The 24283-nt window shown below is 39.5% G+C and overlaps 1 protein-coding gene across 1 annotated transcript in view; it reads right to left on the bottom strand.

Annotated features, from left to right (window-relative positions):
* Positions 1 to 24283, bottom strand: part of CNKSR3 (CNKSR family member 3) — a 62587-nt gene that overhangs the window by 30334 nt on the left and 7970 nt on the right. The window contains exon 2 of the mRNA XM_085217060.1: positions 1450 to 1613. Within this exon, the coding sequence (XP_085073186.1) occupies positions 1450 to 1613 (164 nt within the window). The remainder of the gene's footprint in view (positions 1 to 1449; positions 1614 to 24283) is intronic.

Below are 24283 nucleotides of genomic sequence, written 5' to 3' on the forward strand. Positions count from 1 at the left end.
TAGAAGGTGACAAAGGACATAAATTAAATACATAAATTCTTCCTTCCTCTTCTTAAAAGGAAACAGCAATATTTCAGCTACAATATGTAAACTCTGTCTAATGCATTAACTTGAACTGCATTTCACAAAGGATTTCCAGAAATGAGACCGAGGTCAAAACTTTTGTCTACTAAGGAAATTAGAAGGAAATTGTAGGAGATAAAACACAGCTTTAGATTCTGGCAGTTATCCAGCTTTGTTCATTTTATTCTAATATTTTAAAAAGAAAGAAGAAAAAAGTGCCTTTGAGGGCTGCCACATCCATTATATCAGTCAGGACTGTACGCAGTACACTTACTAATTCACCAGACTCCTTCACTTGCCTGACAGATTATCTCTTGCCACATGAATCACACACAGGCTAACTCAGTTCCTCTATTTCAGTTTTCTTTTAAATGTTAAAAAGCAAACAAAAAAAAACTTTATCAAATATTGAAAAGAAAATAAAAGTTTTAGTAAACATAAGAACAACTCCTTGGGAATTGTTTCAGTCTGTGCACAGTTTTATTAAATACACCTCCTTCAGTATATACTATGCAATATCTTTGTGGTTATGAATAGAAATGATGCCCATAGCACTTCCCTGCTGCACATAAAGCACGTGTCACTCAGGCAATAAAGACTCTCCATTTTTAGAAGAACATGCTCTTTGCTGCGAGATGTGCCTGACAAACAGAGGGCAGGCAAGTACTGGCCAAGGAATCACAGGGCAGCCTCTGCCACCCCTCCAGCTGATGTCATTGTATATAATATTGCTGGCGCTCACTCACTGCACTACATCAAATACATCCTCAAGACTGTGTCCAAACTACAGCTTTTAAATAATGCCTGCAGCAGTGATGCGGCACAGCAAAACGATCTGAAATATATTTATCCATTTCAGAGTATGTTTGTTTTAAAAGCATCCACACAGTAATATATCAGGGGTAATACGGAGGAACAGGTTACGTTCCAAATCCAATGAGTTGAACTCACACAGTTACTTAGTAATCAAAACATCCCTTACTTCAAGAGCACTTATTTCACTTTGTATGTAGACTACAAAATCTTTTCCTATTCTCATTTCAGATGATGTGAGAAATCACTAATAGATGTCATTTCAACAGCACGTGTTCCATCCGTTAAAACAAATTCACCCTACTCAACAGTAATTTTAATCATAGTTCACTACCAGAATCCACAAGATCTCACAATGCTATTCAGCCAACACTTCTTTTTAGAACTGCCACTAAATCAGCATTTCCACTTATCAGAAAAAAACCTGCAAGAATTAAACTTACTGCTTTCTTTTGCCATTACATCTAACAGAAAGCAAGTGTGAAAGGCATTATGATTTCATTAGACTTGCTTTGGATATTCAACAAGAAAAGCATTCAAATAAATTCTTTGTCTGTTCACCACTTCACTAACCAGTGCACACAGGAGATCCACAGCTTCTAAAACCAGTTCCTGGTGTCCAATCCGTGTGATACCCATATCTTCAAGATCCTGGTGAGAAATTTGTAACAGTTGTTCACCATTTATCTTCTCCCGTTCAAATTTGTGGACATACTGCTGCAGGCAATCATCCAGGCCTAACAAAACACAACAGAAAGAAAGAAGGGAACGTGATTACAATTTCTGTATTTTGCTTCCCCTCCACAAACCATTAAAAAAAAAGACAAATGGAATAGCAGACAACATACAGCGTTAAATTATCAAAGAAACTTGCAGTGAGATCAAAGATTGAAAGTTGCTCCAAAAGGGTACAGAGATGGAGTATGCAGGTTTTGAGGATCTTGGGGTCACCTGAGTCAATACAAAACCTGTTTACTCTTCATGGATCAAGCTAATGAGGTAAGAATGTCTCTTTAGTGTCAGCACAAGCAAAGCTATCAAGAGACATGCACACATTCAGCCCTAAACATAACCCTAACCATGAAGAAAAGCATTGATAAAAAAGTCAAGCAAAAAAAGATAAATACAAGGCATGAAAAAAAAAAAAAAATCTTGCCCAATGCCAGCTACACAAACAAACAGAACAAAAATCCAGTCCCCTATCCACTCCTAAATTAAACAGCTGAATGATGAGATGAAAATGGAACAAGAAAAAAAAAAAGCAAAGCAACCAACGAGGTTAGCCTCAAGTCTCACTACTTGATTTGTGAGCCCCTACAGTTTCCTGAATCAATTGCTCTTTCCCCCTTGTAAGTTAACAGCACACATCAATAAGAAATTTTATTTTTGTAGCTACAAAGTATTTTTAAAACACTTAAGAGCATTTTATCTGTCACACCAATATCCTTGCTTTAAATTATGATTTTATGATCCCACTTTCTCTACAATACCCCAAAGGATTTGTCTTAGATTTAACTCAACTGTATATGTTAAATCTGTTTTCTCATATATATTGCTTGTTTTGACTGTTCTTAAAGATCTTGCGTATAGCAGTCGAGGGAAAAGCAATTGGGTGGCTGTGAAGACAAAGTACTATTCTGCTCCAACATATTAACAAGAGCTAAAGGAATAGGTCCCATTAGATTTGTTTGGTAAAAATGTATCATGTTTACTGAAAATAGCGGACACAAACAAGATTCAGATTACACACTTGGCATCTATTTTGTAGCACCTACAATAACTATGTAACTTCACCAATCAGTTTTTAAAAACTGAACTTGTAACTGTAAAAAAGATCCACTGAGTTGGATGAAGAGGAAGACATAGAGAGGGACTGCTGAAGATGAGAAACACTGACAGTGCTCTGAACTGCAAGGAAACAAAAGACAGGAGACAAGAACTCAGTTCAACCCATCAGGGTGCAGTAGCAGCCTGGAAAGCAAGCACCCCAGTGTATGCCAAGAGAACAGCCAAGACAAAGCACACAGGGGGCCCAAGGGCCTACATCTAACACATTCCCTTCCTAAGGGCAGGACAAGCCATTACTACCATACACTCTCTGCTCACAGAAGATTAGAGCTCTCATTGGCGCACACTTCGCACACATCACTTGCTTTTATAACACTAACCAAGAAATTAATAAGGACGGACAGCCTGGCACTTAAGAGTCACCCCTTCATATGTCTCATGCAAGCTTAATTATTGCAACACATCAAAATCTGGCTGGACAGGCTTGACTCCTCCACGTGCAGAGCTACTGGTGTCTACAGCTTAAATTTTAAGCATAATTATGAATGTGAGATCCTGCATGCAAGATGAGTGCAGTCTCCCAGAGCTACAGTTGTGCAGGGCGCACTCTCTCTTTCCATCTGTCTTGGCAAGGCCTCATAAATCCTGAAAATTGAGCCCAGCGTTCTGTTTCCCACAGGCACCAATTTCTCCCTTAGGCTACACAAACTCTTTTCCCAGGAAAAATAATAAAACGATCTAGCCTTCATTGTTTAACAATTTATTTTTTTAAAGCAAATTCTCAACCAAGGCTGACATACAGAGCACATGTTTGGCATTCCCAATTTTTAATGCTGCCTTGCAGACCACTCTTTCCCATCATTTGCCACTGAAAGCCCATAGGTCCCATAACATATTGCACAAACACCTAGAATAAAATGCTAGTTAGCATGCAATGAAATTTTTACTTTTCAAGTTTCTTGGACGTGCTGTTGCTTTTGCTTCTAGCCTTTGTGTGTGTCAACTCAATGTTCTGTGCTAAAACACGAGACTTAAAAGATGTATATAACCCCGAAGGAATACAGCTATGCCTTTCAGCTTAACTCTGGGGCTTTTTTTTTTTTTTTTTTTTTTTTTTTTAATTCATGCTTGTTTGTTCTTGAAGGTCTACTACAACTTAGCTTCTTCTAAAATGTATTTTTGATAGATATACTTAAAAACAATACTTTTGTGATCACACAACAGAACTATTTTGTACAGTAAAATATTTTAAAAAATCATTATAATGTTAATTCAAAACAGTCAATGCAGGGGCACAGCTGCTCAGACAGAAATGCATTTAGATTAAGTGATCAAAACTATAAAAAGCAGGAAGTGAAGACAAACCCACACACTTATGGCAAGCGTTCACTAATGGTTTAAGATGAGCTTACTAATATAAGTCTTATTACTTTTTCTAAGAAACACATGGAAAAGTCTTAAACATTTTAATTGGCCACATTTATGGCATATTGTTTAATTTTCCATCACATCAATGAAATACTTAAATACACAAACAGAAAAAAAAAACAAAAAAACAAAAAACAAAAAAAAAAAAAAAAAAAAAAACCAAACCTATTCTCCTAAGAAAGAAAGGAGAATAGAGGAAAAATGTCTCAAATCCTTAACAAAATTAACTAAGTTTAACTTAAGTTTAAAAGTCAGCATTGAAATGCAAACCTAAACACACTTCTTATTTTTCCCTTCTTCCAAACATCTTAGCTCTTTTTGTATTTTCTTTGTGTTTTTCAGCACCTAATACATATAGATTGAATATGGCCTGTTAACAAAGTCTAGATATCTTCAAGAAACTTAAATTAATTAAATCTCTAGAAGTCTACATCACTCAGAATGACACTTTCCTAATTGACATTTTCAATAGGTAGCCCATAACAGTGACATCCAAGTTGCACAGGATGTTTCTACCTTCTTAAATGGACAGAATATAGTGGTTGGTTACAGGTTATACAGACAAGACAAACAAAACATGCTGCAAGTCAAGCTGCTTTGTGTCTGTTACACTTTACAACAGCGTAACAGTGAGACTGATTTTCTCAATCATTCTGTTCTCAATAAGGTGCTGAGAAATAAATTTAGCAATAAATTTTTCTCTCATTTAAATTCAAACATATCACAATAAATCAGGGCAACATTAGCAGGCTCAAGCAAGAAAATAGTTTCTAGTATTTATTTCTTCAGAAATGCAATTAAGATTCTATCCTCGGAAAAGACATCTATTTTTATCTCCTTTAACGCACTCAAGAGCCCTGCTGAAGTCTCCAACTATTCATTTGATGCTCTACATGTGTTTTAAAAGCACATCTCAATTGCATGTTGCAGAGAAATCTTTGTATTGTTTCACATACATAAATGAAAACTATGCATGAAAGATCATTCCATTTACATAACTACTACAGAATGAGGGAAAATGGAAATTGAAGTACCAATGACAATGGTACCCAAGTTTTATCACATTACTAACAGTGACTTTGATTTTAAAAAAATACAATTAAATATTATTTGTATTGTAAAAAGACTTTGAGGAGCAGTAATGTAATTTGCACAAAACTCCCTCCCAAGTTTTGGCAGGTGTAGAGATGTGCAATAGGTCTTAAGAACTGTCTAGACTTTTCTGTCTAAAATAACCTTCCACAACTGTGCAGAGCGTCCTGAAAGATATTCGATACCTTACATTCAAGCAAAAACATTAGAACGAGTCTTACATTTACAGATTTGCACTGATAGCAATCTCACACTGTTTCCAAGATTAGTGAAAGTTATTTTGAATAAGAATTGTGAGTAAAAAATAACTTTGACAGGGGTAAAAAGAGGAGTTTGGATCCAAGCCATAACTATCAGCTTACTATTTGGAGAGAATTAACATTTCTACTGGTGACAGAAATCAACTGTTTGGCAATGACACATCTGACTACCAAAATACTAGAGACTCTTCCAGCGCAGTCATTGAATAATTTCATGTTTTCCATTCACCTTTTGTGCTGGACATTGGCAACTAATTTACCTACAACAAATGAATAAAATCAGTTAACTAACATATTACAGCCACAGGTTCAAGACCAGCTGACCCTCCTCCCTCCACCCCATTTTCCCATACTTGCTTCTCTTGCAAGGCCAGAGAGCCTATACACTCAAACATGACTGTGGTGAAAAGAGGTGCGGACAGACCAGGCAAAGGAGTGAGAAAAAAACTCGATCATGACTGGGATTTTTTGCTTTAGAATATATTTTAAGGATAATTCAAAATGTCCAAGTTGACAAAAGGAAGCAGGCAGAACACAAGTCATTTGAACAGAGGAAGGGCAAGACCTTTCCCTCCTCATAGCACCACTCTGGGAATTAACCATTCATCATCTCAGGGAAATAGAGCTTTATTAACATGCACTCAAACTCTTCTTCGCTGAGTAACTTTTTACTAAACTCACAGAAGCTGGTGTCTCATGGTAGCTACGGGGTTTAGCTGTGCCTCTGAGCCCATCAAGGGGGCTCCTGAGGACCTTAAAATGCAGCCGAGGAGGAACTGCCAAAATCATTGCCTCAAAAACACACACATTTTAGAGTCATAAGAGTTTGACCATTCCCACTTAGAAAGTCACTCTTACTCTTCATTCTAGTTCCCCTTCCAAGGTCTCCTTGGATGCAAATTTTAGTCTCAAAAGAATCCTTGCACACACACACACAAATCCATTCCCTCCAGTTTTGAAAGACCATCGATTATGTAAGAGTATTTGACATACACCATTATATCATCATTTATATGCCATATTCCTTTATAACTCATTGCAATAGCTTCCTCTCTTTGTTTCCCTTAACTATTTCCAGGACTCAAATTTATTAAAGAAAAAGTAGGATGGAATCAAGGCAGGAAATGAACATTTAAGAAAGGAATGTGTTAGTTCATCATAAGTAGGGGAACCATCGCCTGAGAAAGCAGATGAAATTAAAGAAAAAGTCTGCAAGACAGCTGAGAAGAGCTAGAGCTCAGAAGAACAGGTAAGCGTGAAGAAGAATAAATTTAAAAGAAAGTTTCAGGAGAAGGAAAACAGACTCAACACATCATTTTCTAGAATGTGGGAACACCGTCCCACTCTAACATCATGGATGCCATTCTCTTCCTACAGTATGACGGACTAACAGACCAGTGATCACAGAATCGCCAACGTTGGAAAAGACCTACAAGATCATCCAGTCCAACCATCCACCTATCACCAATAGTTGAGGTACATGGTTTAGTGAGAACAACATCCAACCGTTCCCTGAATGCCTCCAGGGTCAGTGACTCCACCACCTCCCCGGGCAGCCCATTCCAGTGCCTGACCACCCTTTCAGAAAAGTAGTATTTCCTAACATCCAGCCTGAATCTCCCCTGGCACAGCTTGAAGCCATTCCCTCTAGTCCTATCACCAGTTACACGAAAGAGGCCGACTCCCAGCTCACTACAACCTCCCTTCAGGTAGTTATAGAGAGCAATAAGGTCTCCCCTGAGCCTCCTCTTCTCCAGACTGAACAATCCCAGCTCCTTCAGCCACTCCTCATAAGACCTGTGCTCCAGACTCCTCACCAGCTTTGTTGCCCTTCTTTTAACCCACTCCAGGGCCTCAACGTCTTTCTTGCAGTGAGGGGCAAGAGAGTGATGACTTCAACAAGGAATTCAAGGTCTAATAATTTAATAAAAGATAACTCTAAAGAAGCCAATAGAAATCTAGCTTGGTAATAAATTGAGCTCTACATAAGAACTGATTCCTAGCACCGATATCCCTGAATGTTTCTCTGCTATGACTTAACGCATTTATTTTTCCGTAAGTTTTCAAAACAAAAGTCTAGTTATTTTGTGTGAGCCACTTACAGGGGACAGAGCACAAAGACTTCAGATTGTCAAGAATAAAAAACTTCAATTACTGTCTAGTATACAAAAGTAAAACCTCCTCCTCTTTCAATTTTTTTTATCTAAAGAGTTACACAATCACTCATAGCACCATCACCATCTAATGTACTGATGGCTTTGGGGTGTGGGGGGGACACCACCAGAACTGAACTCATTATCAGCATCACTTATCCTGCATAAAACAACTCATTTATAAAGTTCTTCTCAAGTAGTCAATTAAAAGTATTTCTTCTACCTTTCTGTTAAATCACCTGCATCTTAACCAAGCAGACATGCCTGTTGCCTCATCAGGAGTTAGGTCTAGCTTTGCTGAGGACAGACATCACCTGGAACTGCAGTAATAGCTTCAAAGCTTCCTGTCTTCCCCACTCCGTTGAACAGGGATGGAACCAGATGAATTGCTAGCCTCTCCCCGCCAGCAGGGATGCAAAGGGCAACTCCCTCACAAAGGTCACACCAGGACAGAGAGGGAGAGAAAAGGGCAATGCCTTCAGCTTTGATAATTAATGTCCCCTCCGTAATCCCCCATGACTGATAGTTGCACAGAAACACTTCTGCAGCATGTTCCTTTTTTCAGCTAAAAAGCTAAAATTTTCTGGCTAATGCATTTTGCCTGCAAAAATAGACTATTTAGACGTGTTCAAAATACCTTAAAATAAATTAATTCATTCAATTCAAATCCATCCATAAACTCTTCGCATCTCTCAAATTCAAACCTGAAAGCTTTGCCATTTAATAAAAGATCTCAGGGAAAAAAAATCGAGTTGTAAACCATCCTTACTGGAAGGGCTACAGAGACCACTTTTAAGCCTTAGTCATTCCAATGCAGGCAATCTTGGAAAACACAGTAGGAGGCCTATCAACACTATTTTCAGTCCTGTCTACAAAATCAATGACTGAAACCATTCCAATGGGCACTGTTATCATGCTCCAGACTGGACAGGAAGGGTAACTACACGCTTCAACACCTCACAGGGTAAATCACAATAGGAAACATTAAGGAAGAGTGAAAACAGTCTTGGTCCACACACTTGCTTAACTAGCAAGTTTACAAAGCAAGACATCTCTTAAAAAAGCCAGTGCTACCTTCTTAAGATTTCCCTCACAAAGTATTTTCAGGAAACTAAGCAAACATGGGTAAGATCAGTCTTTAAAAAAGAAAAGACACAAGACCTATAAAACCACAAGTGACCGGATAACACAGATAGAGACCCAATTTTCAGTGCAGGAATTAAGGAGAGCAAATGAGGCTAGTATATAAAAGGTCCAAACAAGCAATGAACAGTGACTCCTCACACAACACTATGCAGTGAATGATCAAAATCCATAGGAGCTCAGGGGAAGGTGAGCAGGCTTGTTAAAGAAAATGTCACAAAAGTCTCATCTGACTCCGAAGGACAAAATGAAATGGCTGAAGACCAGAGGGAACCTACTGAAGGGAACACACAATATTGTCTTTTGTGCAATCCTCCAAAACACATTCCTTCCTGGCAAAGGCACAGAATAGGGCATTCAGATAGATAGCACATGATACAGCACTTCTGTAACTGCACTACACACAGCACCAAATGTAAATAGCAGCTTCCTTTTAATTACTTTCATCCAAAGACTTAACAGAACTGTTACCTCTTCACTCTTCAAAGCTAGTATTCATGTTAGTATAATGGCAGCACAAAATTTCTCAAAGTCAAACATCTTTATTTTTATTTTTTAAGTCCTAAGTGATATTAGGACATATGCCACACCAAATCGCACAGCTGTTCTCATAGGATGTAGTTCAACTGAAGACATGAACAGTAAGCAGGAAATTGCAGAGTGAATTAATTCAGAAGTTGTATCTTCAGTTGAAAATGAGTGAACTTGTACCAAGAATGCAAAAAATTTGACACAAGTAGGTGGTAGCATCCAAAAAACTGAGGTGAAGATTATTCTGCAGTAGATAAGAACTCTAAAAGTGGTATTTACTTGCAAACTAAATAGCAGAGCTTGCTAGCTTTTTCATGACTCTCCTTAAAAAGAGAAATCTTGAAAAAACAGAGTTAGAAGAGAGGAAAAAAAAAGTGTTATTTCTCCTATTTTCCATTGGGATTTTCTTATTACAACACAGCTTTAAGGTTATAAATTAAAGACAATTAAAATATAATGCTATAGAAATTGAACAGTGAATTTTGCTGGCATGTTTCTAAAAAAAAAAAAAAAAAAAAAAAAATTCAGATAAATACAGGTTTAACCAGAAAAATCTTTCTATAGAAGAGATAAAAGCAACATAACCCAATCATGTCATACTTCAACATACTAAAAAAAAAAAATTACTATGCCACAGCCACAGAGTGGCTTTTCCATTCAGCCATGAATTCAGGTTATTCCCTCTAGACATGAATTAGACAATACCAAGAAAAAAATCTCAAGTCTACTGCATTTTACTCCCAACAATTTGAAGGCAGATGGAGCCAGAATACACATACAGTTATGTTTTTCAGCAGCAAAGCTGGACTGAAGATATGTATGCAGCTGTTGGTCCCTATTGCATGCACTAGGCCACAGCCTCATCATGTTCAACTGGCATCACGCTAGCTCATCTCAGTGACCTTCCTGAGGTCATGCAACTAGCTTCACCTTTCAATATTAGGCCACTAAGTACTGTTGGGTCCCTAAGGTTGAAATTTTGGCTCAACTGAGAAGAAAAAGGAAGGGGTCAAAGACTCTCTTGTTAAGGATTTACCATTCGGCCCCAGGCAGCCAGGCTCTACAGCAATGTAACACCAAATGCTCTTCTTGAAGAACCAGTTTCCAGGAAGGAAGGATGGGAACAACAATTAAGGCTCACATTCAGACCTCAAACAGCTGGCAGCATCTCATCTCTAACTCTTCATTAATCCACCACCACCAGAAGCGGACTGTTGACCAGAGAAAGTTGGAAGAGAGATGAACAAAAAAGAAGAAAAGCATGATGTACATCATATTTTCCTGCTCATTTTGGTGTATGTTCTCTGCCTACACTGCGGTTTTGTGTCTGCAAAGTTACTTATGATGCAGTAGCTTCATACAATACATCTCACACCTTGGTCTTCCTTTTTAAGAATGAACTACATCACTTACTGACCAGCTACATTTGGCAAAAGCATTCTTTCTACGCTGTAACAGATTTTGTTTGGCAAACTACATAAGTGAGATGAAAGCAGAGCTTACCCATATGTTCTCTGCAGATAGCCCTGGCACTCTAAGTTTCAACAAAATATGCTATGAAAGTCAACATTCAGCAGTTGCATGGAAAACATATTAAAATAGAGAACACACGTGCCCTCAGTAACAAACCCAAATAGTTTCTGAGCCAATACCACAAATTGTCTTCAGGGACATTGCTGACAACATCCTCCCTGACTTCATAGTAAAAGCAGTATCCTACCTGTGGCAAGATGCAACTTGCATTCATTCCTTCTGTGTGTACACACACACACACACACACACACACACGAGCAAGGCAAAAAACAAAAACCCAAACAAAATGGCAGTATAGTATAGCTGTAGCCAGACATTTCTAGAGCTTTATTAAATAAGCATGTATTGCCCATGTAGCACCTAGACTACATACTGTTTGATAGTACTGTACATTCCAGACAGAAACAAGAAAACATTTCTCTGCCCAGCATACCAATGAATGCAAATGCAAGTCTATTTGTCTGTTGGTTGCGTTTAAAATAGCTGTAATTAAATTAGGTTTAGAATAGCTCTCAATTGTTACAGAAGCACTTCCACAAGTATCATCTACATTTTGTTGCTTTTTCCAAGTAAGTTTTTAGGATTATATCTGCCTGTCAACTTACCCATCCCCTCCTAAAAAGGGGTTTTAAATCCACAAAGCTTAAATACAATGGCTCTGCATGCTGCAGAAGATTACTGCACTAGATAAAATACACAAAATTGTTAGTAAAGAATATTTTTCCACCCTTTCAAAGTCTCAACAGCAATCACATCCAGTGAACATACTTTAGTATTTGTTACAATCCAATAAAACTACTCTCCTTATAAAGGCATAATTAACAGTGCCAGCAAATATGGAGCCTTCAGTATGGTAAAAGAATAGTCACTCAACATGGCCTTGAAGTCAGATGCATGCATTAGCAGAAGAAAGATGACCCTCTGAGTGTCTGTACCAAGGAATATATGTGAAATGATTTAAAAAAAAAAAAAAAAAAATCTAAAAAGACTGTCAGATCCATCCTACACTCTGGAAAATTCTTTCTATCCTATTTTGTTGCTTGCAACTGATGTCCATGACTAAATCAATGGGAATTCACATGCATCAGCTGCTTCATTAATTCCACTCAAGCAACAAGTTCCAAGCACATCAGAATAAAGGAATCCATTTTAGAAGCTGTTGGTGACATAAAACATTGTCCTTAAATACTGCATCAGAGATTTGGCAATTAAACATTTACAGAAGTTTAAACACGGAGACTCTGTTCCACCTAGGGCTTGAAAAACTCATTTTGAATAGTCAGAACTTGCTTTCCAACACATAGAGGCTCAAAGAACCACTGAGTCTTTCTTTTCCTCCAGGAAATAAAGGCAAGCGGTAGAATCAAAAGCAAAAAGTGGAGGAAAGTTGATGATTCTACTGTGACTTTTTCTCATCCCACTACAGCCTTTTTTGACTCACTTTTTCTTCATATTAAGTACATAGCAAAACATGCCAACCAACACATTTTAAAGTTATACACAAACATGAATTTGCAGCTTCCTGCAGATTTGGTCCATTGTGCTATTCCACTGACCTCTGCACACTCCTCCACACAGCACTAAGCTTTGTATGGAACCTATCCACTTCACCATATGCTCTCACCTGTACAGAATATTTGGAATGCGTACCTCAGAAACGAATAACCCCATGAGCATTCCATAGCATCTGTCTCTTCTGCAACTAGGTGGCAACACACCAGTCACCACTCGAGCTTCAAGGTAGTCCAGCACCCTGACTCTCAGACACAAAGACAACACACTCACCACAGAAACTCATTTCATTATTCAAAAGTCGTTTTTTCACTAAATCAGTGCAATCACAACAAAATATATTTCCCAAAACTTTCCAATGCTTTCAACCAGGCTGAATTTGTTTTTCCATTTTATTTTTATACCATTATTCTAACACACTTCATAGAGGAGAACTTTTACCCAAAACAAGCCTTTAAATACTTTACCATTTCACTTACAGAAGTATAACTGAATTAAACTTAAAACACAGCCCCAGTGCTAGCTATAAAGTCACCCACACAATTACAAGAACCAGACTTTTTAAAATGGAAATAACTTACTTTCATTTTATTATTTCAATGAAATTTATATTGTAGCTTCACCCACAGCAGGATATGGAATCATTTAAGCCCTTAGAGGCAGAAGCTCAGGAAGCTGAGGAAATTATGGAATTAGAACAGCCATTCCATATGGCTGAAGATTGATTCTTTAGTCCCAGTCTTCCCATCACACATCCCACCCCTCTTCCCAGTGTAACAGAACCATAGAATGAATTGGGTTGAAAAGGACCTCAAAGATCATCCAGTTTCTACCCTGCTGTGGGCAGGGTTGCCAGCCACTAGACCAGGCTGCCCAGAGCCACATCCAGCCTGGCCTTGAATGCCTGCAGGGACGGGGCATCCACAACCTCCTTGGGCAACCTGTTCCAGTGCGTCACCACCCTGATTCTCTTGTTTTGCACATGCACAATGCCACCACACAGCTACCAAAAAAACTTCAAAATGACAAGGAGCCAAACCTGAGGCAATGAGCACTCCCATCAGGTGATCAGGCAGTGCTTGAGCATCTTCAGGGAGGTACACCAGAGCACCCAAGAGATGCTGCAAACAGCAGCTCTGTGTTGTGGAACAACACGCATCACCATAAGACACAAGTACACAGCGTGGCAGTGAATTATTACAGAGCAAGGCAAAGATTTTAGGAAATACATATTGCCATTTGGAAGGAACCTGAGAGAGATGTTGCAGGCATTTGGCACCACAGACTTCAATAAGAAAAGGCACTTTAATGACTGGTGTGACGTTGGACAAAAGGTAGTGCATTCCACAATATGTAGGAGACTGTGAAGAGTATAGCATGGTGTGGGTCAGAAGGTAGCAGCACAGCTAGCACTCTAACACATGGCCCTGAAAGGTACAGCTGGCGATCCTATTTGCACTTCCTTACGCGCTGTGGCTGGGGGAATGGAAGAAGATAGAACAGATGGAGCAGATTCAGAGGAAAGCTACAAAGATGATCAGAGGCCTGGGGCACCTCCCCTATAAGGACAGGCTGAGAGAGCTCGGGCTTTTAAGACTGGAGAAGAGAAGGTTCCAAGGAGATCTTATAGCAGCCTTCCAAGTGCCTGAAGAGGCTCTTCTGGAAAACTGAGAAGGGACTTTTTATAAGGGTAGGTAGTGACGGGACAAGGTGAAATGGCTTTAAACTGGAAGAGTGTAGATTTAGACTAGATGTTAGGAAGAAATTCTTTACTGTGAGGGTGGTGAAACACTGGAAGAGGTTGCCCAGAGAGGTTGTGAATTCCCCCTCCCTGAAAACATTCAAGGCCAGGCTGCATGGGGCTTTGAGCAACCTGGTCTACTGGGAGATGTCCCTGCCTATAGCAGAGGGTCTGATCTAGATCATCTTAAAGATCCCTTCCAACCCAAACCATTCTATGATTCTATGACACAGGATTTCTGCATTGCTGGTGCCTGACAGAACAAAAATGAAGCCCTCCCCAAATGACATCACTCAACATAGTGTGTCTTCAATATTTTATATCTGGAGATAAGTACACATGCTGCCTAAGCAGATCGAATCCAACTACACCTGCTCACATCAGCATCTCAGGTTGCTGGTTATACTGGTCTTTTTGGATGCAGATGTTACTATCTGCCATACTGTGGAATAAAACTTGAAGTAAAACAATATTTTACTCCCTAACGAAGAGCATGTCCTTCAGCAGATTGCTTCTCCTTTCAAAACATCTTGCTTCTGTTTACCAAGAAGCAGGTATATGAATTAAAACATTCCAAGAGGTAGTTTCCCTGGACTCTACTTTTCTGTCTCACCTTAATTTGCTATTATTATACTTGAATGTAATTCACAATCTAATTTTAAAATAATCTTCACAACATCTCCAGACATCAAAGTGCTTCCATACGACTTAGAGAGCCATTCCATTTATAAATTCCTATAATCTCAATTGTAAATTGTATGCTGCTATTCTTAATGGACATCAGCACCATCCTAACATGAGACTTCTCAAAAAGTCAAAAATTCAAAGCTGTATGAAAGAGGAAATGTTTCCTCTTCACAGGGAAAAAAAGAGTTAAATTAATAAAATACAGCCACCTGTATTCCAACCTGTACCCCTTTTTGCCTACTAGCAATACAAAGCAATGCTTCCTCAGCTCATTACTGCCATGCAGTAATGATGGTATCGCTAATCTCACATGTATGGTAAATATTTTCCTCATAGAGAGTTTTTTCTATGCCACTATCTCCTCCCTTAAAAGAAAATAATGTTACTTTTGAAGTATTAAAATGTTTTGTTTTGTTTTCTAATGTTAGATTTGGTTTTCACGTAAAACAAGTTTATCAATAATCAATTTTCCCCCCAAAGTCTCAAACACAAATCCAAAAACTGGGTGAACAGAAACTGTTACAGTCAGGCAGCACTTAAAGAAGGCAAGAACAGGCAGATACTTCCTAACAGCTGACAAGTTTCCCACAGAGAAATTGTCTATTAACCCAGTGGCTGATGCACCTTGAAGGGCCACCTCATCCCAAATACAACTGCTTTTAGTACCAGTCACAGCAAACTTTAGATGAGACATATGGACAGATGTACACTAACCCGGGGGAGGGAATTTTAAGTATGCTAAAAAGTTAACATTTATGAAAGTGATGATCACACTAACCACTTACCAGCCCCACTACCAACAGAATGAGTGGCATACAAACTCCATGCTTTGAGTTCCGTGTTTAACAAGAGAGATGCACTAATCCCACAGATTGTTTGCATTGTTGAAGTCTGACACAATTTAGACCTTTCAGAGAGCGTTTGTGTAATCTTTAACACACACAGGCCCCGATTTTGAACCTCAAACATCACACTGAGTGCTAAAAATAACTCATCATTCTACTGTTCTATTAGCAGCAGCGATCAGGTCACCTATTAACTTCTGCATCACAGTGACAGGTTTGTGTTCCTGCTTCACATCAAATCCAGTTGCTCATCCTCATTCCTCATGGTTACACTGAAAAGTCCAGAGACTCCTACATATGCTTATGTAGATGAATCAGAACATACTCCAGTTTCCAGAATACAGACGCTGCTCTAGCTTCCCCAGGCACATAATCACAGAGGTATGGCTGGACACTAATGTGAGGTATCTGTTAACAATCCTCAGAGACCTTACGTTTCCCACTGCCACCTATTACAGAACTTTGGTGTAGTTTCCAAATAGGTACAGACAGTAGAAATAATCAGTAGAATTATGTGCAAGATTTTATGTGAAATTGAGCAACTTTTTAGGTCTGTGCCCAATATCACACTAGATGAGAAGAATGAGTAGAAGGAAAAAAAATGGCATTTCATAAGGATTGTAAAATATCCAAGGTTTTGATGATCCCTGAAACATTAGACTGAGTAGTCACTTTATTCTAACAAAAACATATTTTGTCTTCAAAATAACTTTCCAGATTAAAATGAAAATACGATACATTCTATTGTTTTCCTGTTCTTTCACAGGAGGCCTAATCACCTTAATCACAGAATGGACTTACTAGACCTAGTAATTCAAAATACACAATGAATTACAAAAAAAAAAAAATTTTTTTTGTCTCATTCCCCATCTTTAATAAGTTGCATCCTTTTTGTAAAAATGACCTGTGATAATTATAAACAATGACTGTGTAAAACTGAAAGGCAAGGAAACTTAGAATCACAGAATAACCCAGGTTGGAAGGGACATGCTTAAAAGTGATTTGCCCACTAAAAAAAAAAAAAGATAATCAATCCAGAAATATCACAAACTTTACTGAAAGACAGCAGTTTGCTTGTTTTAATCAACTTAAAGCTGCCTGAGAAGCTTCTGTCTTGAATGCATGCTTTATCTCAAGTATTACAGAGCCTTATTTCCAAGGAATTTAATGAGATCAAATACCTTCCTCAAGCTAGAATACATTTTTGCATAAAACAAGACAGTCTGTCACAAGCTTAGTACTGTGTACCAACCTCCAACTAGCGATCAAATTCTCAAACTTCTAGATCATGAGAAATTGCTCATGACTGTACCCAACAATGTATTCTGTATTCAGATGCAACACTACTGAATGCTATTTTATAAGGGAAGAATGAACAACCAGGTGGATTGGTTTTAACTTGGGAGAGTACTCCTGTTTGTTAACTATGCAGTAATGGATTTTCATTTAAAACAGATTTATTTGATTACTGTTCATCTTTGCTCTTCACTTACAGGTACTGTAGTGACCTTATTTACACCCAAGTTAATCATTAGGTCTTAGAGAGAGCGGAGAACAGCAGAGGGAGGTGAGGAGAGAGGAGGGAGAGTGAAAGGATGGCTTTTTTCCCCCAGAATGAAGACTCAAACAACTTTAAGAAATTGAGGGAAAAGCAACAACAACAACAAAAAGCAGTCTCAGTCTTCATAACCCCAAGTTACTCTCTTGAGAAATCCCACCCAGCTTATAAACTTTAACTCCAGTGTTTTTTACTCTAATAAATGTAAAACTGTCGTCGACATCTTTGTCTGCAGACACTAAGCTTCATCTACTGTTTCTCCTCTCACATGTATACATACTAGCCATGGTGAAAGATGCTGGAATGAGAGCCAGAGACAACAAAAACACTCACTTGCCCAAAAGAGCTAAGAGCAGCAGAGCACATCCCCCTCTCAAAGCAAGGATCAGCTGGGCCCAACAAGCTTAGGGACTAAGAGCAGACCCTCAATACATCACACTCTCCATTTCTGAGATCGAAACCACCAGGCATGGAAACCGTTGGAGACTACTACATAGCATAACTCCCTAGCAAAGTAACAGCACAACTTAAAAAGAAAAAAAACAAAAAACAACCATCTCACAAAGAGACAAAAATAATGACTTCTGTCCACTTTATCTTGACCTAGACTTCCATGAGACTACGTATCCCATCAGCAAGCTTCTGCGTATCATTTGCCATTGCAAACAATTGTCATAACAGCATGGATAAATACGCTTTAGAAGAAATAAAGTGGAAAAAACAAGGATGAGCACAGTATTCAATCACATGCAATATTAAGTGGAGTAATTACACGTTGACTGCAGGCAACACAAAAATACTGTCCCCTTGGAAGCACCATAAAGTAACTGCCTCCATGGCTTGTCCCTCCCAGGGAAACTAGGTCAACACCTTTTTAGTAGGAGTAATTTTTGTACCTCCCTAGCAAGTACAAAAAAAGGCCTCTGTTGACCCTAAAAATAAATACCATACTTGAACAAGTCAAGCCCAAAGCCAATTTATTTTCTTAAAGTAGTAACAGTACACTCTACACTATTTGTTTGTATCTCTAGCACATGAAACCTACATGTCTGATAATTTTATGTGGTTAATACAGTGCAACAACCCCCTGCCCTAAGGCCTTCATCTCCAGTATGCAATTAAGAGCTTGCTGTTTTAATGTTTCAGGGTTTTTTGTGGTTGAAGTAGTAGTTCATTAGTCACAAGAGCTCCTTTTCTTGAACTCTGTTAATTAACACTCTGCTGTCTGTTCCCACAGTGGAAACAAGAACCAGCATTGCAAAACTGACTGCCTCTTGGCTGCCAAGAAGAAACAGGGTGATCCCTTTAATTTAGTTTGGCTGCCTTCTCGCACCACCACGTGGAACAGCTTCGGCTGATTGCAACAAAGTCCATTACTCACCTTCATCTCTCCTGTGTGCGTGCACCCTGGCAAATGCTGTGATTACTGCTACACCCATGGGAGTTAGTCAAGGAGCAGCTTGTAAGGTAGCAGCTGATACAGCTGCCAAATGGACATGACCATCTCCTACACAGTTATGAAACCCTGATGACTAGTATCTTACACTCTCACAGTCACCAAGAAGGTAGAAGTACAGGCACCTGAGAATCACCAGCCATCAGCACCAGCTAATCACATTAATATGTCACAGCAAACTGAATGACATTAGCAAAAATGCTAACAGTGCATATACCTCTTCATTATGGACAAATCCCCAGGAGTTACTGCTGGGTTGTCCTAGGATACACTGCGCTTGCTTGCATGCCTATATTACTCCCCACATCATTTACATCAATAATTCTCTTTAGAAGTCATTGTTTGCATGAGCCAGAACACAAAGAGCCTTAAGATTAAAGAGCAAAAATCCCAATCCTTATCCAAAGTAATCTTGAAACACACCAAATAAGACCAGAACAAGAAAGAACACTGCAGCCTGCTGACAGTAGTCATTTCACTGTGCCACCACACTGTGCCTGCAAAGGTTGATGCCATCACAGATGATGACTCTGAGGAGAGCTTCGCAGGAATGAAAAAGGATCAGAGAAGACTTAAAGATCTTACTTAAAGGAACAACTGGCTTCTAAGAAATGCATGAGGAAAGATGTGCCAAGTAAGGCTAGACAAATGCTTGACCATGAAGAGCTGCAAGAGTGAAAGCTGCTAGTAGTGTACGTTCAGAGTAATGGGAAGCAGAAAAGGAGGAACGAAAAGCAGACACAATGAATTAGACACAAAAAAGACTTTGAAGAAGCAAAACACGTAACATTGTTCCAGTGACAGGAGAGACCAGCCTTGTAGCACCCAATACAATAGGCACTTTAAAACAGATCGCTAAAGCATCTCAACTTCTTTTTAGAAGATTGTGTCAAAAAGCAAGATTTATCAATTAAATAGTCAATCACAAAACCTCTTTAATTCCCCATATATTTTTTTTAAAATTGATTTAAACAATTAAAGTAATTGCTTCAAACAACTAGCTGCTTGACACATTTGCACTATTCCATGCTGTCTTGCAGCCCTAGTTACACATGCTGCGATGACGCTGTTCCCAAAATAGCAGAGACCTCACTGGAGTTCAAGTGCAACACCCTAAACGTAAGAAACCCAATTGTAAAATGTAATTGTAAGTAAGCCAAAGATATCCAAGATAAAGAACAGCAAAGCTGACCAAGGGCTCTGAATCACAAGGCCAAAATACTTCCAAGCTGACCAGAAGCCTCACTCTCCGAAGTGAAATGGAGCGGAGGAGGGCAGAAGAGAGCCCTGCATCTGCGTAAGCCACTCCATGTGGAATTTTCATGCAGCAGCTTTTGATTATGAGGCAAGAGCGTGAGTAGACACTAGACCCCCTTAGTAGGGATACTGCTTCTTTCAGCACTTTAGATAAATTGGATGTTGTTTCTTATGTTGTTGTTTGTTGTTTTGTCAGGGTTCTTCTGTTTGTTTTCTAAGATCTCTTCCAGAATACAACCTCATCAGTGCTGCCTTCAGGGAGCGCACAATTTCTAGGTGCTAGAAACAGCTCCAGGGAGGGCCTTCATGGGCACAGCTAACAAAGATAGATGGGCATGTGCTTTAAGCAAAATAGAAAAGTAATTTTCAGACATTATCAGATTTTACAGAATACCCAGTGACAATTAAGAATGTTGAATGGCAAAAATATATTTCAGTAAAGCCAAAAGTAAATAACCGTTGAGTTTCCAACTATGATTTCAACCCATGCTTAATCTTTTGAAGATTGAGAATGATACTGGCCTATAAATTTACATGCATTATGCTCAATTACGCATTGGTTAGGAACCACACCGTTCATTCAGTATTTTGCAGCAACTAAGCTCGTATAAATTTAAGTGAAACCTGTACAGATACATACAAGCTCACAATTTGGGAAATTAGTACTTCTGCAAATGACAGCTGAACAAGAGTCTCTAGACATGTCTGGCGTGTTACTCCCCTGCTGGGAGCTGAAAATCCTCTTCAATTACTCTGCCTTGAGATGCCGGGATAAATCTTACAATGCTAAAAGCACACATACAGCATTGCTAGTGGTCCTACGACTACATCACAGCATGCAGTTTTCAATTACCTTGTCGAAGAGACAATTTTATATATCCAAGATTCTCACTAGCTTGGTATCTACACCCTGTCACGTGGTCTAAGAAGCTTCCCAAAACCCTCAAGTCAAGCTACTTCACCAAATACTGGCTTCCACTAGCATCAATGGGAACCATCATTTTGCAGTTGGCTTCCCATCATCGCTAGCAGCGCAAAAATTTTGTTTTTCTTCTGTAAAAAGAATCCAAACTAGTTCTAGAAGTCTATTCCAAGTGTTTCTAATTATACCACAAAGATCTAAAAAGTATCAGCTACACATGACTCAATTAAAATCTGTTCCTGCATGCAGCAACATGAGCTGCTACTCATCTTTTTATATAGTTGTACAAGGTAGTCCACCCAGCAAAGACAATAGGCAGAAGGGTGCTAAGTGAAGTGGGAATGACAAACTAGGCCAACGATCACCACATGAAGTGACTATGAAGAAGTGCATCTCTTACTACTGTCTCACACAATATTTTAAGAAGTAACAATTTTTTTCAGCAGACAATGAATAGCACACAATACAAGTACAGCTCTGCCATATACAGATCACATTAGACAATCAAAAACTTTTCCAGACCTCAGATGCTGTCCTGGTTTTGGCTGGGACAGAGATGATTTTTCCTTCATAGTATCTGATATGATGCTGTTTTTCTCCTAAAGCCAAAACGATGTTGATAACACACCAATGTTTTAGTTGTTGCTAAGCAGTGCTGTACGGCGCCAAGGACATATCAGTTTCTCACACTGTGCTCATGAGGGGACTAAGGAGGCATAAGAAGTTGGGAGGATACAGAACCAGGACAGCTGGTCTAAACTGGCCAAAGGAATAGTCTATACCATATGTCATCATGGAAAAAAAAAAGAAAAAGAAAAAGAAAAAACAAAACAAAACAAAACAAACTTTTAAAAGCAGTGGGGAATTGGCCAGGCAAGCAGCCACAGCTTAGTGATTGGCTGAGAATTGAGCATTGGTTGGTGGGTGTTAAGCAGCTGTTTCTTCATCACTTGTTTTGTGCATATCCATACAAACACATACGGACACCCATAATATCATTACCATTTTCTTTTTTCTTCATTTTCTGTCTCGGCTCTGTAAATAGACTTTGTTTCAACCCATGAGCTCTAATTTGTGTTTTTTTTTCCTCCAGTTTTCTCCCCCATTGCACTGGGAGGGGGTGGGTGAGCAAACAATGTGTGGTGTTCAGCTACCTGCCAGGTTAAACCACAGCAGATGACTACTGATTAGGAATATTTCAACAACCCTAAATCAAGCCATGCTCTCTTTTCTTACGCACACAACTTTTCTAAATGACCATGCCTCCACCTGTTCTGTTGTCACTTTCTGCACAACAGCAGCTTGAGTAACTATGAAGAAAGGAGAATCTAGGGTTGAACCAGGGCCCACAAGGTTCACTGCTCTACAGCAGACACCATGGGATGGACCCAAATGGGGGATCAACATGCTTACACTCCCAGGATTACACTCAGTAGGGACCTCTGCAGTACTCAATGTAGCCTAGAGCATCCTTCAACTCACCGCAAAGCAGACAAGATTTGTTGAACCATTCTCTAGGCTCCAGTGACTAGAACAAGAGCACAGATGTAAATTAATCATGTCTTAACCCTGATCTGAATGCCTCCCATAGTAGGACCAGAAGAAAATCACTTTTCTTCATCACCTGCATCACAACACATTGCCATATGTGAACACCTGAAATTGCCCAAACATTTCAGGAGTTAATGAGCAACACAGAATCACTGATGTTGGAAAAGACCACCAAGATCATCCAATCTAACTGTCTACCTCCCACCAATATTCCCCCACAAAATCATGTCCCTCAGTACATCTAAATGTTTCTTGAACACTTCCAGGTAGAGTGAGCCCAGAACCTCCCTGGGCAGCCTGTTCAATTGCCTGATCACTCTTTCAGAGAAAAAAAATTTCTGAACGTCTAACCTGAATCTCCCCTGGTGCAACTCGAGGCCATTCCATCTAGCTCTATCACTAGTTACAGAAGAGAAGAGGCCGACCCCCACCTCTCTTCTGGTAGCTGTAGAGAGCAATAAGGTCTCCCCTGAGCCTTCTCCAGAAGAAACAACCCCAGTTCCCTCAGTTACTCCTCATAAGACTTGCACTCCAGACCCCTCACAGCTTCATTGCCTTTTTCTGGACATGCTCCAGCGCGTCAATATCTTTCTTGTAGTGAGGGAGCACTGAACGCAGTACTCATGGTGTAGTCTCACCAGTGCTGAGTACAGAGAGACAGTCATTTCCTTGCTCCTGCTGGCAACACTATCTCTGATACAAGCTAGGATGCCATCAGCCTTCTTGGCCACCTGGGCACACTGCTGGCTCAAGTTCAGCCAAGCATTAACCAACAACCCCCCCAAGTTGGTTTCTTCCCCAAGTCTCCCAGCCAGTCCGCCCAAAGCCTGTAGTCTTGTCTGGTGTCCTTAAGGCCAAAGTGCAGGACCTGACACTTGGTCTGCATTCACAGACCTAATAAAGCAGTAAGCAGCAAAACATGGAAGAAGCATAAAACTGTCCTAAGTGCAACCATCAGAACAGATTCCCCACTCCAAAGAACCCCCACTGCCAGCAATAACCATTGAGGAAGCACTGCACTCAGATCAGCCCATTTTAGTGCTCCAGCTTTGGCACCATTCCATCAAACCCACATCTACCCTCCTGAATAAAGAGCAAATAGCTCAAATGCCTGTATTAAATGATCCTCCAGTATAAGCAGTAAGTCTCAAATATAAATGAAGGCAAACCATGTTTTTTACTCTTTTTATTTATCAGTTCAATCTGTATAACAATCACATGCTACTGTGAGATACAACTAAAATCAGTAAGAAATAAAAAAGGTTATTGATAGGTTTGCTTCCCTCACATATGGATTTATGTACCCAGTGTTGTTGTAAATAGTAACTTATGTATAGCTAGAGGAAAGATGAAGAATTGTTTCAAAATACAAGTAAATAACTGTGACGCTTTTGTGTTTTTGCAGGTAACAGCATAAGAGGTACAAATCCAACTGCCACATGGAGAACTACACAACTAAAAGGGAAAAAAAGAATACAAGATCACAGAACGTATAAAACATTTATCTTTTGATTCCCCTTTTAACCACAGTTTCCATTATAGCTTGCATTAGGAATGCCAACAATTACTAAGTTATCTTCTGTCATAATCCTTTGGGAACCCTGCTTGTAGAGCCAGCAGCAATCCTCCACTGTGTAGAGGACAGCTAACCAAGCACTGATTAGAAATCCCTTCTACTTCCTGTGCTGAGGGAGCAAGGGAGATGAGAAATCACCCCCTCCTCTTAGGCCCTGCAGTACTCCTATGGGCACAGCTGCATCCTGGACCTTCACGTGCTTTTCAGTCCACATTCCTCAGGCATGTCTGGACTTGCTCTCACAGCCCTCCTTCCTGGGGAGCCTCCTGCACAAAAGTAGGCCTCCAGCTTCTATTGTTCCCACCTCCCTCCTACCCTCATCCAAAACACAGGCTTCCTCAGCAGCACAGCACTGATACCAGCTCAGTACAGCG

Source organism: Meleagris gallopavo, chromosome 2 (assembly GCF_905368555.1).
Source record: "Meleagris gallopavo chromosome 2, MGAL_WU_HG_1.1, whole genome shotgun sequence".
Classification (NCBI taxonomy): domain Eukaryota; kingdom Metazoa; phylum Chordata; class Aves; order Galliformes; family Phasianidae; genus Meleagris; species Meleagris gallopavo.